Source organism: Drosophila mojavensis, unplaced genomic scaffold, assembly GCF_018153725.1.
Source record: "Drosophila mojavensis isolate 15081-1352.22 unplaced genomic scaffold, ASM1815372v1 contig_74, whole genome shotgun sequence".
NCBI lineage: Eukaryota > Metazoa > Arthropoda > Insecta > Diptera > Drosophilidae > Drosophila > Drosophila mojavensis.
In genome coordinates, this window is record NW_025318899.1 from 15,333,617 (window position 1) to 15,350,022 (window position 16,406).

At 41.9% G+C, this 16,406-nt stretch overlaps 1 protein-coding gene across 9 annotated transcripts in view; it reads left to right on the forward strand.

Annotated features, from left to right (window-relative positions):
- LOC6582631 (calcium-transporting ATPase type 2C member 1) overlaps positions 1-16,060 on the forward strand; it is a 60,629-nt gene extending 44,569 nt beyond the window's left edge. For 5 of the 9 annotated variants that reach the window (XM_044010278.1, XM_015162535.3, XM_015162531.3 and 2 more), the window contains 3 exons: positions 4,695-6,408; positions 13,640-13,955; positions 14,287-15,092. In XM_044010278.1, coding sequence (XP_043866213.1) covers positions 4,695-6,408; positions 13,640-13,955; positions 14,287-14,986 — 2,730 coding nt within the window. In that variant the 3' untranslated portion in view covers positions 14,987-15,092. Of the gene's footprint in view, positions 1-312; positions 566-985; positions 1,049-4,694; positions 6,409-13,639; positions 13,960-14,286 lie in introns of those variants that run through there. The other 4 variants (XM_015162538.3, XM_032731428.2, XM_015162536.3 and 1 more) reach the window with 4 other exon arrangements.
- Positions 16,061-16,406: the final 346 nt, after the last annotated feature.

Here is a 16,406-nt window from a genome sequence, read left to right on the forward strand (position 1 = left end):
TTGCCAATATATTTTTGATTATATTTTATAATTATATGTGTCTCTATTCGCCTTTATATTTCATTGCCATGAAACATAGCAAGCCCTCAACATGCATATCAATATCCATTACGTCAAATTAAATATGGAAACGTATTATTAGCATTGTTTCCGAAGAATTGCCTGCTGCTACTTACGACACTTGTGTAAAATATAATATTTATATATGTATATACATACATATAAATAATATTGAAAAAAAAACTCTCTTTATACCTATGTATATTTATAGTAGATGCATATGCACCTTTTATACGATATTATTATTCATGTTCGCATCTCGCGCGTGACCAAAGCTCTCTCACAATTAAACAAATAAATACTGATAAAGAGTAAAAACTACCCTCGACACAGGGCCCCTGGGCAAGAGGCAACGTTTTGATTAGCGTGCTATTTTTGTGGTGTCGCCTACATTTGTTAAATGTCGAGTGAGTGGGTCCGGAACCCGCACTAATGATAACAATTCATCTCATCGACGTCATCGTTTCTGCTTTATCTCAAAATGATTGTCATCAATACGTCCGACGTAAGTGGCATTTAATATTTGGTTACTCGTTATTGGTTACTAGTTATTGGTGTTGGTTATTGTTTATACTTGAATCGTATACCCTGTAATCAGTTGATAAGGTTGCTTTTTAGTTGTTCCTATAAAGTAGGTCTTCATCTATGTATGCCTACTTCTTATATACTCTATCTCAGCTCTTTCTGTCTCCAAATACTTCACCCAAAAATTGTATTTTAAATTATCAAAGTTGTTGTTTTCCTTATCTATAAATTCCAAAATTTTAAATTATCATATGCAAAGCAGTAACTCCAAACTGTTTGCTGGGTATCACCTAGTCGTGTACACTCGTCTTGTTTATGTCTTGGTTATGGTGCTTAATATTATTTTGGTCAAGTGGTGAACGGGTTATCAATCACATATGTATTTTTAGCGCTTTACTTGGATCAGCTTTGCAAGATGCTTAGAACGAGACGTGCCATAAGCATCTACATTGATGATGATCAGGTATAAGATATATCCATAGAATAAAGATAAATAAATATGATGATCAAGCACATTGTATACGTCCCGTCATTATAGAGTGAGTTTTTTCTGTTCTGGGGAACTACTGGGTTTTATTTTGAACGACGACACGTGTTTGCATGCGCCTTAATTTCAGTTGGGAATGATTATAATTTAGCATTGCTAATCAGCTCGACAAATCATTGGGAGAGTATTCAAACGTAAAAGGTTCTATTTAGTGATTTTATAGTTTGTATGCTAATCGATTGTTTACGTAGAAAGGCAGTGGGAAGAGGATTGGAACCGGCTGGTACAGATTGCAATTTTAAGACCGAGTGAATGGCTGATATAAAAGCTGTAACATTAATTAGCTAAATGGCATTAATAATTTATTAATGAAAGATAATTTTTAATGTCTATTGGTAACGAAAAAGATATTCATTCATTATTATATAATTATAAGTCATAGAGTTTATTTTTGTACTTTTATTATTTGTACTATTAGGCTAAAAAGCTCTATCAACTTTACAATGTTTATGGAGCATTTGTATTACTCAATTCCAGTGAAAACGCAGACCCGCAACTAAGTACATGTTTACCTTGGGAGCTACGCAAGACTAGATAGCTTTAACTATGTTTTTTTTTTTTTTTAATTTTTTTTTTATTGTGTATATGACAGTTGATTACACACAGAAAAGTATTAGAGAAACAAAATAAAGGTCAGCTGCGGCATGACAAAGGTGGGCGGGCAACTGTCAAGAGCGCAAAGTTCAATGCGGGCTAAAAGAGTAAGAATAAGAGACGGAAAACCTGCACAAGACAAGTCCAAGTCAAATTTTGTGCAGTGTAAACTAAGTGCATACGTGAGGTCTTTAACACCACACCTGAGCGTGACATATTCTCATAAATAACATATAGTCGGAGTAGATAAAAAGACTATGTTTTATTTTTATTTTTATAATATTAATTATCTTCTGTTAAAAATAACTACAGTCAACTGCTGAATAAGAAACCAAAGCAGTCTATGTTTGATGAGATTGGAGAGAAGGAGATTGGCTTATGTAGTTATCTGGATAATATAGTATTATATCAGCATTTGCTGAACTATATAATTTAGTCAATTTGATTAGTATACTCTAGGAATAATGAGATTGTCCCTTAAGCTATTGTTATTGTAATCCATTATAAAAGGCAGATTTATAAAACTTTCTAGATTAACCTAAATTGCGTGAAATTTGCCAAAATATTGTTCCCTTTTATAGTGTGTTAAAGGGTAAAGTAAATATCATGTGTAAAGAGTCAACATCAAGTCTTGCCCCAACAATATATCATTCTATTTTCATATGTAGCCGGAGGCTGTCTCTGGTTGGCATTTTAATTTATTGTTGCCCGCGAGCTAAAATTCGGTTGGGCCACTTGACTTGTTGATGGAATTGCGCTGCGGGTAGAAATGGAGCATTGGCAATCTGATAAAACCAGCAGCTAAATTCTCCAAAATGCAAATTTAATTTCGCAATTATCTGCTTGAAATATTCCAATTGGCCAAGTACTTTCAAAGTCACGCTTACACAGCCAAACAAAACAGAGAATTAAATAAATAGTAGCAAACAGTGCAGCTTCACTAAAAGTTATTTTTATTTTTATTGATTGTATTTATTAACGATATTTCAAGTATTTTATAGACTTGCCTAATTTTAGCCAAACTTATCCCAACAATTTTACCTATTTTTTTTTATTTAGAATATTTAAAATTATTAGTAAACCTTTTAAACATATTTTATCCTGGCCATCTTAGCACAGCTTCACTGTAGTTAGTTTGAGTATTTAGCTTGCGCTTTAGCAGCACAATTCATACGATTAAATGATGTATGAAACCCAAATAAACCAGTCCGATAATAACTTCCACTCAGAGCCCACTTGAAATGGGAATTCTACAATTTTTGTGGCACGTGAAATTAATTTTTAAAAAATCCAATAGACTTAAAAAGTCACTATAATTATTTTAGAGTGAACAAAAAATCATCTTATTCATATTTATATTTATTGCTTAAATGTATTTCTTATATTCACATACAGCTAAATTATTATTAATGAATAAGCTATATATTACTGGCCATTATATTGTTGGCCTTAATTCATATAAATTATTTAACTACAATTGGGAATGTTCTAATTGGCGAGCAGAATGCGCTTGGAGCAGCGAGCGCTTTAATTACAACTCATTTGCTTCGCTTTTGAGTACATTTGGCTGGAGGCAATCTAAAATTGCATTTTAATTAAAACGCACCGCATAGTTTTCATAGTTAGTCCATAATGAAATGCTGCTGCATTCAGTAAATAGATAAATGCAATCCCTTGGGTCTGGCCCTGGCTACTAATCGAGTGCCCACAGAGCTCTGACTTTATGAGAGATTCAGTTGAAAGTTTTACTTGCCGAGTGGGTTAAGAGGGAAAGGCGAAGCTAACGGCTCTCTAAACTCTAAAAAATAATACCTTTACAACGAAGTTATGCATAGCTAGTAGTTGCGTATTCCCAATCTAGTTAAATATTTTATTGTGCGTTTCGCAGCAGAGGTGCAATAAAACCTCAACCAAATCTGAGAGTACTCGAAATTAAAACGCAACCGCAAAGCTGGAGAGTCCTGAAAATTCCCAGCACAGCTGCATATCACATTGGCTGCTTTGGTTGCCTGCACACAGAGTGACTAAAATTTACGACCTGCACACGCACTCACACACACACGCACACACACACTCATGTGTGGACAATTTGAATTTATTGTGGGTGCGGGCAGTGCAGAGATAAACTCAATACCCCTTTTTTTTGGGGGGAAAAAGGGAGCGACATCTATGAAAAAATATGAAGAGCACAAAAAATGGAATTAAAATAAGAAATGTTTTTAATGCCAGGAAGTCACGTATTCAGCCATTTGCTTGTCGAAATCACGAGTGGGTGGCAATTTAACTGACGCCAACTCCTGCTGGACATGACAGCTGCAGTCGGAGACGAAAGGGATGAGAGAGTGGGAGAGAGACAGAGCAAGAGGGAGAGCAGCTCATGTGGAAAAGGGGCTTGGGGGTTCTGGGGGCTTTGTCTGTCTGGCTTTGTGCAGCGGCATGAATGATTACAAACTTGTTGACGAGTGCAAATTAGCTGCAAGTGGTGAAAGAGCTGCGATGGGGAAATGCGAGCTGTTGTCAGGCGATGCCAGCTGTGCGGTCAGAAGGAACTCGAAACGAAGAGCCTGCCGAAAGAAAAATCAATAATATTGGGAAGAGAGTTGGAGAGTTGAAAACAAAACTTGGTTAAGGGAAAGGTCTTCTATGCAGAGTGACAAATAGTAGGCCGGAAGGGAGGATTTATGAGGAAGGAAACGCAATTATGATTTATATTATATAAATTAATTGAAGGATGTATAGTGTGAAGGATATATAGAGTATAGTGTGTGCTTCTACATGGTTTGCTTGCTCAAATGGTTAATAAGTTTATTTTGCTATAAATATCTCATAGGCTTAAGTCTTCATATTTTAGCCATATGATTGTAAAGGCATTTATAACTAACCCATATCCATATCTACATCACTATGCAACACTATATTAACCATTCTTTAAATAACAACTCTTTCTCTTTTTTCTCATTTCCCTTAGACGGGTCTAACCCTAACGCCCGAAATGCTGCTCTCTACCTCCGAGTCATCGACGCACAGCGCCTCTGAGGTAGCGGGACGTCTGCAGGTTGATGTGCGCACCGGCTTGAAGTGGACTGAGGCGAAATATCGTGCCAAGATCATTGGGCACAATGAGCTCAATGTCATCGAGGAGGATCCCACCTGGAAGAAGTACATTGAGCAGTTCAGGAATCCTCTGATTCTGCTGCTGCTGGGCTCGGCCCTCGTCTCGGTCATTATGAAACAGTTCGACGATGCCGTCAGCATAACCATAGCCATTCTCATTGTGGTGACGGTGGCCTTCATACAGGAGTATCGCTCCGAGAAGAGTCTCGAGGAGCTGAAGAAACTGGTGCCGCCAGAGTGCCACTGCCTGCGCGAGGGTCGCCTCGACACGTTTCTGGCCCGCGAGCTGGTGCCCGGCGATGTGGTTTACCTAAATGTGGGCGATCGTGTGCCCGCCGATGTGCGTCTCTTCGATGCCGTCGATCTGTCCATTGACGAGAGCAGCTTCACTGGCGAAACGGAGCCGGCGCGCAAGATAACCGATGTCCTGCTGAACAACACGAACGTCAAGGATCACAGCAACATGAAGAACATCGCGTTCATGGGCACCCTGGTGCGCTGCGGCAACGGCAAGGGCATCGTGGTCAGCACCGGCGAGCGCAGCGAATTCGGCGAGGTCTTCAAGATGATGCAGGCCGAGGAGGCGCCCAAGACACCGCTGCAGAAGTCGATGGACATTCTCGGTGCCCAGCTGAGCTTCTACTCGTTTCTCATCATTGGCGTCATCATGCTGCTCGGCTGGCTGCAGGGCAAGCCGCTCTCCGAGATGTTCAACATCAGCGTCTCGCTGGCCGTGGCCGCCATACCAGAGGGTCTGCCCATTGTGGTCACCGTCACCCTGGCCCTGGGCGTCATGCGCATGGCCAAGCGGAACTCGATTGTCAAGAAACTGCCGACGGTGGAGACCCTGGGCTGTGTCAATGTCATCTGCTCGGACAAGACGGGCACGTTGACCAAAAACGAAATGACCGCCACAATCATCATTACCTCCGATGGCTACATGGCGGACGTGACTGGCGCCGGCTACAACGACCAGGGCGAAATCCACATTCGGCACTGCAACAACGTGGAGATGGCCAAAACGAACATCACGAACCTCCTCGAGATTGGCGCCGTCTGCAACAATGCCTACATCCAGAACGGCACGCTCCTCGGCCAGCCGACAGAGGGCGCCCTGGTGGCAGTCGCCATGAAGAACGGCATGTATGCCACGGCCGAGAACTATGTGCGCATTCAGGAGTATCCCTTCAGCTCCGAGCAGAAGATGATGGCCGTCAAGTGCATACACAAGTACAACAACAACAAGGAGGAGATCTTTTTCGCCAAGGGCGCCCTGGAGACCCTGCTGCCCCAATGCACCAAATACCAATTTGGCACCCAGACGGTGCCGCTCACCAAACAGAACGAGGCCGAGTTCTTGGCCGAGGCCTATGAGATCGGGCGCAAGGGTCTGCGCGTGCTGGCCCTGGCCAAGGGCAAATCGATGCAGGATCTAATCTATTGCGGCCTGGTGGGCATCACCGATCCGCCGCGCCCCCTGGTCCGGGAGTCCATTGAGCTGCTGATGCAGAGCGGCGTGCGCGTCAAGATGGTCACCGGCGATGCCCAGGAGACGGCAATGGCTATTGGTGAGTCGAAGTTGCAATAGATTAATATAATATAGTACAGTCTGGCAGTCTAGGACTCTAAGGTTACAGATTTATCATCCTGTCAATTAGCTGCACGATTTCGCTCTCTAAACTTTGCACATTCTTCGCTCACATTCAGCTAAAAATCGTTTATGTTGCCCACCCCCTGCCCGCCCCTTCATCGTGCTTCGGCAAACTTTTTGCCTAATTCAATTCAAATGCGAGATAAGCCAAAAAATTATCCCTGCTGAGCTGTCAGATTCGCTTTCTTTCCCTGGCCCTGCCGCAAACTTAAAACTCAATTAAAAACTCGTTTCGGTTATGCTCATTTTTGGCCACAATTTGTTGGCTTTAACTTAGGCACCGAAACTATGCAAATAAATTTGTCAACGCTGCGTAATTCAAAGTGGCAGCCAGCCGCGCCACGCCCACAAGTGCGCCGCCCTCAACAAATCAGCACAATTTATGCGAGGCCTAGCCGGGCCGGAGCGGACCGTGCTTCTCACAAGACTGGACGATGCACGAGTATGATGTATGCTATGCATGTCTGACTGAGACTCCAAAGTCAAGGGTCACACACACACACGCACACGCACGCACACAATGCCAGTCAGCTATTCCGTCCTGCCGGACAGCCTAAAAGTATGCAAACAGAATTAATTAACCATGTCAGTTGAAGAGCTGCTCAAAGTTTTCAGCCTCCAGACTCCTGCCTCCTGCGTACAGCCTCCTGCATGCAGTCTCCTGCCTAGTCTCCTGCTTCCAGCTGGCAGCTCTTAGCTAGCTCAGTCCCAGCGAATTTCAGTTGAAGTTTCTTAGTTTGGGATGCACTTGGGAGGCAGTTGGTGGCCTGGTTGCGCCCCGGGCTGCTGAGCGTATGTGACAACTGTACTAGAGCGCTTCTATTTAGTTGGCCAGCAGTGTGGCACTTGGAACTTTGCTGCGAAAGTTGCATAACATTTTAGCCAGCCAAGTGCAAAGTGCTTGCCTAAGCTGATGACAACTGGAATGCACTTTGAGCGCAACTTTTTCATTAACTACAAGGATCTTAAGTTTAACCATATACGTATATATACAAGTGCTCAAATAGAAACCGCCAACGAGCCGTTTGAGGCATGCTACGAAAAATGTGCAAAAACTTGAAGAATTTACACTGCAAGAAAAAATGTTGTGCATGAAAAGGAAATATGAAATGCTAGATGTTCTTCCTATTTGTTAACTAGAAACTCTATTAGCAAAAGTTTTTGATACACGACATGATAACATCAGATATCATGTCAGCTTGTTTGAGTCTTGCGAGCTATAACTAAATTTGGCGGAGTGTAAAATGAAATGCGGCAAGGCAAGCGGAGCAAATTGGAAAAGATACCGCACAAAGCGCGCAACAAGCAGGTCGCAAAATAAAAATACAAAAAAAAAAATACAAAAAATGGGAAAAGAGATGAATCAAGGAAAATGGAAAATGGAAAATAAAAAGGGGGAAAAAAAGGTACAGGAAGCTAGCACAGGTAGCGATTTTCTTTTGCTGTTGTCCTGGCGCCCGCAGGGCGTATAGACCCGACCCACATCTAATATCCTGCGACGCACAGCAACAGCAGCAGGTGCAGGAGCAGGAGCAGGAGCAGGAGTCGGAGCACCAGAAGTATCTGAAGCATCAGCAGCCGCATCGTCGGTCGCTGAAATAATTAACTGTGGCTCCAAACGCCCCATCGTCATCGTCAGCGTCAGCGTCATCGTCATCGTCAGGACTCATCACCATCAACATCAGAATCACCTTTACCATCATCGTCATCATTTTGGTCTGCTGCGAGCAGGAATTCATCAACATGGACATCAACTGCGACTCCACCTCCAGCCACCTGCCAACCTCTGGCTACACAAAGCTCGTCTGCATTGAAAAAACTTCAATACACTTTGCTAACAATTCGCTGATGTACTCATGCAAGGGGTATATGAAGTTTTTCGGTTAGTTTGTAACATGATTAAGCTGTGGTCAATTGAGTTAAATGAAATTAGCAAAGAGAATCCTAAATTGTGCTCAACTAGAGCTGTTGAGGATGACCTGCTTAGGCACAGCCAACTTAACAGCTTGCCCCAAGTGCAGCCAACTTAATAATGCATCAAGTGGCAAATATGAATAAACCTGAAAATTAATATGGATTTTATATATTGCTAGGCTAGACTAAAAGAGTATTTCAGCTAGTCTCATTTTGTTCGTAATCTCTTTTTTTTTCGCTTTTCTACTTTGCTCTTTTGAATAACAGCATAATTATAGCATGGGCGAGTTCCAGTGGGGGATAAATGGGGGCAAAATAACTGAATTTGATTTAAAGCCTCTGGCTACAGACCTGCATATTGATTGAAATTTGACGTTCAAATTGTAAATGAGTTTCCGCTCCGCTCGTCTCCTGCCTCCCCTTGTCCGCCTGTCTCCCTGCTCCCCTGTTCCCTCCGACTAGCTGCTATTATAAAGATCCCCAAAATCGGCTTATGGCATATGCTCAAACTAATTGGCCGCTAGCTGGGCGCTCCTCAACTACTGCTGTCTGTTGTCGGTTGTCTGTTGTCTGTTGTCTAGTTGCTGACCGACCGGTTGAAGTAATCCTCACTAATTTGTTGTTCACGTATGCCCGTATATATATATATATATGAGTAAGTGTACGACCAAGGACGATGACTGCATGCAGACAGCCGGACAGATAGTGAAATAGATAGGTAGGTAGATAGACAGACGGACAGCTGAGGCCGACTTAATTGAGTTGGTGTATTTCATTTTCAATTTGGTTGCCAATTATGTTGCCTGTTTTGTCGTTGGCCGACTCCTGCTTTACGGCTAATTTAATTTGTGGCTTGCTTAACTGGCTCAAGCACTGGCTCAGGTTTTGACTTTCGTTAAGCCATGTCTGACCGCAATCGAAGTGTGAATTTATCATGATTTGCCCTGGAATTAATTCACTCGAGACTTGCAATGCTTTGCTTAACTAAAAGTTCGAGTGAGTAAAGCGCTGCAGTTGGAGCAGAGCTTCATGGAGCTCCAGAAAACTTTTCTCTTGCTCTTTACATTCAGCTTCATATAGGTAGAATATGAGAAAGGCTCTACACCGTCTCTGCACGTTCTAACTTCAACTAGAGCTCTACTGCTCTAGACTCTCTAGCCTCTCAGCTCTTCAGTTCCACACAGCTCTCTGTTTACTCTCTAAACTCTGCCAGTTATCTACTCTAGCTGCAGCTCATCTACTCAAATTTTTGGCGCTCAACCAATTTACACTTGATTTAATTATTTAATTAAATATATATATGCGCTCTGCATTGAGCAGAGTTCATAAAATCACATTTACATTGCATCGAGTGCAATTGGATTGTTTGATGTGGGGGAGCGCAGCATTGGCTGACGAAGGGCTTGCAGGCACGTCTTGGTAGACAATTAGGGGAAAAGCATGTTTGAGCAGCTGCTAAGCCCCCGATCAAATCTTAATCAACGCCACATATCCGGACCCGAGTCACGCCCGCTCAGCTCTGGCTGTGAACAGCCTTTGATTCGCTTCCCTCAAGCTTGACACATATCCAATTAGCGAAGTGCATTTGCAAATGCAGTTGTAATCCACTGGCAGAGCACAGCTCCAGCTCCAACGACAGCATCCAGCTCCAGCTCCAGCTCCAACTCCAACTCAGACACTCTGGGGTGTATTGTGCTGGCACATCAATCGCTGTTTAACAAGAAGGTGGTGCAGGAGCAGGAGCAGGAGCAGGAGGAGCAGAGGGCAACCTCAGCGGAAGACGTAGATAATCACACAGCGATTGCCATGGTAGCCGGAAGCATCAAGTGGGAGGAAGTCAAAAGTCATCAGCAGCAGCAGCAGCAGCAGCAGCGGCAGCATCTGCAGAGTTGAAAGAATTGTCACGTATACGAAAGTCGCTTAATAAACAAGCAGAGGGCATGGCATAGCTCCGACTTCCCTTCGATAGAGCGCATCAGGCAGCTACTCGACCGATTTAAATGCAAATGTCACAAACAGTTGGTGTGAGGCACATACACACGCACAGAGGGAGAGAGAGAGAGAGAGAGAGAGAGAGAGAGAGAGAGAGAGAGAGAGAGAGAGAGAGAGAGAGAGATGCAAGACACACAGAGGCACAGAGACAAACACTGAGATATACAGCCACACATACTTTATATATATACACACACACACACACACACACACATACACACACTCAAGTCCACAATTTTCCATTACGAAATGGAAGAATTTCTCTTGCATCGAGCTTTTCTTCAGCTTTGGGTTTTCTGATGCCGCTTTTCTTTTTGTTTTTATTTTTTCCCTGCTGATATTTTTGCTGCTTTGATTTTGGTGCTTGAGCAGCTGCTGGCAACAGTGAGTTGCGCTTGTTGCATGCCTCGCTCGCTCGCTCGCTTCATATTTTCATAAACTTGGCCAACGTCATTTTCAAGCGGCAACTTTTGCCTTTTTGGCCCAGCTCGCTAGCAAAAGTTTCGGCTCTAATCCGCATTTGGCCTGCGGTTTTGCTGCGACAAATTTTTTGTTGCTTTATTTTATTTTATTTTAATAAAAAACTCTACAAAGTTTCGCCTAGCAGCAACAACAACAACAACTTTTATGTGTTGCATGAATTTTTGCTCATGCACATTTTAATGCCAGGAGGCATTTATCAAAACCATAAACAAACTTTAAAATTTGACAAATTTTTTGATTATGTTTTGTTTTGTTGTTGGTTGTTGGTTGCCTGTTTCAATGTATTGATAGCTTGTTATTTGTTGTGCCCGCATCTGTTCATATAGGATATGATTTTATTTATTTTGATGTTCACTAATGTCTTTTTAAGGCATTTATAATGACACGCCTCTCTCTCTCACTCTCTCTCACTCTCTCTCTCTCTGGCAGCTTGTTTTGTTATTATTTTTAACCACATCTCTCGCATAAAAAGTGATGAATGGCTTTGCCTTTTGTTGAAAATGTTGTACATGCATAATGCATGCATATTTTCGCTTTGATCAAACTTTTACGCCAGCGCATAAAGCCTTCAATATAATAAACAGCCTGTGTGACCAACTCAAAAAAAAAATTAATAAATAAATAAAAATAAAAACAAATATTAATAATAAAAATAAATTCATTTTCTTTATATTTTTTATGCAATTTGTTGTTGGGCTTAACAAAGGTCAGAGGTCGCAGGTCGCAGGTCGCAGCTCGCCTTTGTCATCGGCCAGAAATTGCAAATGCATTTGTAATTGCATTTATTTGTTGTTTCTTTCTGCTGGCCACATCAATTCTGTGTGCGGATTGACAATATTTGCAGATTATGCGCAATCTTTTGTTTGTGTGTTGATGGGTTTTGCGGTCAGTGTCAGAAATGTGTGCTGCAGGTGAGAAAACCTGCGGGTGCACAGGTGTGTGAGGTGGCAAATGACACAGCGATTTATGACAGCTGATTGGGAATTATATATATTTATATATATAGTCATAGATCGAGGCTCGCGCTGAGAACCATAAAAATCTCCTCCATATGAATTTACATATTTTTTACGTGGCCATAAATGAATATTGCAAAAAATGTTCAAACTATGCCAGCAAAAAATATCTTAAAGGTGCTAAAAATTTACAAAAAAAATTAAAAATAAATATATATATATATGCAAGCTATGCCTCAGCCATAAGCATGACTAGCAAATACCCTGTAGGGGCAAACCTAATTGCAGCTTAACTGCAGCTTACGCTGTTTACTTTTGCAACAAAAACCCAGCTGCGCTTTATATTTTAATCTTGCCTGTTACTGTTATGCTTGAGCAACCCCTTCTCTCGTCCCGCAAGCCTGCAGGGTATGGGCAATATGAAAATAGCGCATAAAAAATGCAGAATGAATTTGCTGGATGGCCAAGTAAACTATTTGCATGAAAACGGACGAATAGATTGGGTGGGGCTGGGTCGTTACAGTGGTTGGGGTGGTGCGGTGGTGCGGTGGGTGGCGTCATAAAATGGCAACCGCCAACTGCTTGGCGAAGAAAATTGCGCGCATTCAAGTTTTGCATTAATTTTAATTTAGAAGCGAAAGGACCAAAAGAAGATGAAACAGTTGATAGACGCTTACAGCGGGGCAGAGGAGGCGGCTGAGCAGGAGGTTGGCCGAGCTAGCGCCATTTCCTGGCTCGTGCTGCTGCTGCTGTAGTAGAATGTGGCTGGCAAAAGATATAGCCCGGTAGCAGTAGCAATGCTGCTTTTAATTGTCTCTGGCCACCAGGACGAGAAACAGGAGCAGAGACCAGGACACTGCAGCAGCAGCGGCAGCAGTTGAGCTGCTGTTGTTGGCGCTGATGAGTGTGAAGACGACGCTGAATGCGTTTTAATTACGTTCTCTTTTTTGCTCATTTTACTGCACATTTTTGCAGCATTGTGTGTGCTCGTTGTTGTTGCTGTTGTTATTGTTATTTACTTCAGTGCGCTTTCGTTTAAAATTTTATACAAACAGGACAAGAGATTGTCCTCGCACTTGCCAAGACAAATACGCGGGCGCCATAATGAAAAATGGCGATGCGACTTTTGCAAAACATCCTTTTGTTGTTCATATTACTGCTCCTGCTGCTGCTGCTCCTACTCCTGCTGCTCCTGCTGTTGTTGTTGTTGTTTTCTCTAACAGCTGCTGCTCCCTAGCGTACTTCATAAATGCACAAAAAAAAAAAAAACACAAACGGCCAAAAGGGAGACTCCAAGGGGAAATGCCAGAACAGAGGAATTGGGGATTTCCTTAACTCGCGCCGTGCCTTTTGAAGTTTTTCATCACGTTGATTCACAATTGAATTTTGAGCAGCGTCCCGCACAAATTAACAATTGTTTGTGCTGCTTTTTCTTTTTTCGTTTGCTCTTGGCTTTGAATTTAAGTTTTTGCAGCATCAAACGCATTCCCAACTCGAACTGGAACTCCAACTCGAGCTCCCACTCCCTTTTCAATTCAACTCCTCCCCGCTGGCTAGCCTGTTGCTCAGAGTCAATTGCTTGGAAAATGCAATGAAAAGCGATTTAGTTAGCTTTGGCAAGCAGAGCAGCCAAGGATTTACCTGTGTAACTGCGTAACTTGGCTAAAGAAGCAGACAGAGAGAGAGAGAGAGAGAGAGTAAGAGAGAGGGAGTTTCTTTAAATCTAGTTCAGCTTTGGGCATAATAAATGATGATGACTTAATATGAGTTTAACATTTCCTCAACCGTTTCATCTCATTGCAGCTAGTCTCATTGGCATCGATACCATTCACCACCAGACGCTCTCTGGCCAGGAAATCGATCAACTGAACGAGCATCAGCTGGACAAGGTGGCCAACAATGTCAGCGTCTTTTATCGCGTCTCGCCGCGCCACAAGCTCGAGATTGTCAAGTCGCTGCAGCGCACCGGCAATATTGTGGGCATGACTGGCGATGGCGTCAACGACGGCGTCGCCCTCAAGAAGGCGGACATTGGCATTGCCATGGGCAAGAATGGCACCGACGTATGCAAGGAGGCCGCTGACATGATCCTGGTCAATGACGATTTTCACACAATCATGTGAGTAGATATACAAGACCAGAGTTGCAATGAGACAAGAGCTGAGAGTGAGTTTGAGGTAGATTAAATGAGTGAGAGTCAAAGAAACGGATTAAAGCAATTTCTTAGCTCTTAGCTGATTGAAATCGCATTAGAGTTTCAAACTCAATTGGCAATAGCTTAAAGTGGAATTTGCTTATCTTAAACACTTTAAAATCACATATTTGGTTTGCTCAAGTTGAACTCTATTCAGCAAAGACTTTAATGCCCTTCATCATAATCAGCTCTTGTCTTTTGCTAGCTCTCTTTGCAAATCCAACCAATTTATTAATCGCCTTTCATTTGCTTGCAGCGCTGCCATTGAGGAGGGCAAAGGCATCTTCTATAATATTAGGAACTTTGTGCGATTTCAGTTGAGCACCTCGATTGCGGCGCTGGCATTGATCGCGCTGGCCACGTTGATGGACATTGCCAATCCACTGAATGCGATGCAGATACTCTGGATCAATATCATAATGGATGGACCGCCGGCACAGTCGCTGGGCGTGGAGCCCGTCGATCATGATGTGCTCAAGCAGAAGCCGCGCAACGTCAAGCAGCCGATGATCACGAAATCTGTGGTGGTCAATGTGCTGCTGAGCGCCAGCATCATTGTGCTGGGCACGCTGTGGGTGTTCCAGCGCGAGATGGCCGACGGCACGCTGGGCAAGACGAAGCGGGATACGACCATGACATTCACGTGCTTTGTGTTCTTCGACATGTTCAATGCGCTCTCCTGTCGCTCGCAGACGAAGAGTGTCTTCACCATTGGGCTGACCACCAATCGGATGTTCCTGCTGGCCGTTGCCTTCTCGATCATTGGCCAAATGCTCGTCGTCTATTTTCCGCCGCTCCAAATGGTATTCCAAACGGAGGCGCTCACCGCCTACGACATACTCTTTTTGGTCACGCTCACCTCCTCTGTGCTCGTTGTCTCTGAGATAAAGAAGTGGTTCGAGCGCTCCTTGGAGCGCAAAATGTACAGCACCCGATCCGAGTTGGACTTTGTATGACAAAACGCAAGCGCTAGAGCTGAGTTGCACCCAAAAGCCGAGTAAATTAAATAATAACAAAACAAAAGAAAGAAAGAAAAAAAAAACCACAAAAAAATAGCAAAACTATGCAAAAACCAAGTGAGGAGCGTGGCAGCGTAAACGGAAGAGCGAAAGAGACCGAGCGGAAATTAGCGAAAAAAGTGTGTTTAATTTTACATTTGACTTAGTCAGCGCCAAATAAAACTACCAACCCATCCACAAATTAGCAAACAACAACTAAAATTAACAAAAAAAAAATCAACAAAATAGAAAAGAAAAAATCACACAAGCAAAAATCAAGAAGAAAATTACAGCCATCAAAATGCAAATAGAAACGAGTTCTCAATGGGAAAATTGGCATTCGTTGAAAATATTTGATCGATCCTGGCAATTCCAAAACGATTTCTCGTATGTAACATTTGGTATCAAAATTTCATGTTATATTTCGTGCTGCGTCTCATCAAAGTTGATTGATTTGCATAATGTATAATTTTAATTTGATAACTTTAAAATTTCTAATTTTGTAAGTAGACGAATTCGTAGTTTGTATTTCATTTGTATAATTGAGTTTTAAGTTTGCGCAACAACAAAAACATCTATTGAAGCATTGCTTCAGGTTCTTTATAAATCAAAAACGAAAAAAAAAAAAACACACACACAAATCTCTGTATATCTCAGCGCATCCGAATTATATTTGTATTATTTATGAACTTTTCGAGTTGCAGTCCAAGTTGAAGAACATGGCAAATCCGAAAACTGAAAACTAAATTGAAATCTTTTCCATTTACACGCGTTAGTTATTTAATTATTTTGTAATTTAAGGTCGTATCAAAGTGTTTAATATTCTGCTGGAGAGTATCTGTAAAACATTTTAATGTGATATTATTTTAAGCACATCCAAAACGAGCAATATTTCACACACACACACACACACACACCTATATATATATTATTTTTAAACATTTCAATCTTATTATGACTTGAATTTGCTCTTTAGCTAAACACAGGTATTTTAAATTTGTTTTTATTTAAATAAAATATGTTTCATTCGAATCAAATCAGTTTTCTGCTTTCGTTATCAATTGATAATTAATCAAATAAATAATCAATTACTTTCTATTATCTCTCTTCCAACAGCAGCATCCCAGCAATAAGTCAATTCAATTCGATTCGGCGGCAGCTGCATTCAGTTAATTAAATACATTCCCGACAAAATGTAAAATGAAATGTGCAACAAGAGTAGCGGGGAGAACGCAAAGCGTAGCAAATGGTTTTTTTTTTTTTTTAATAATTTTGTTAATTAATTTATTCGGTAATTCGAGCAACTACAAAAACAACTCTAGCGCGTGAGGCGAAATTTATGAAGATATTGATAACAATTTTTGAGATATGTTAAAAA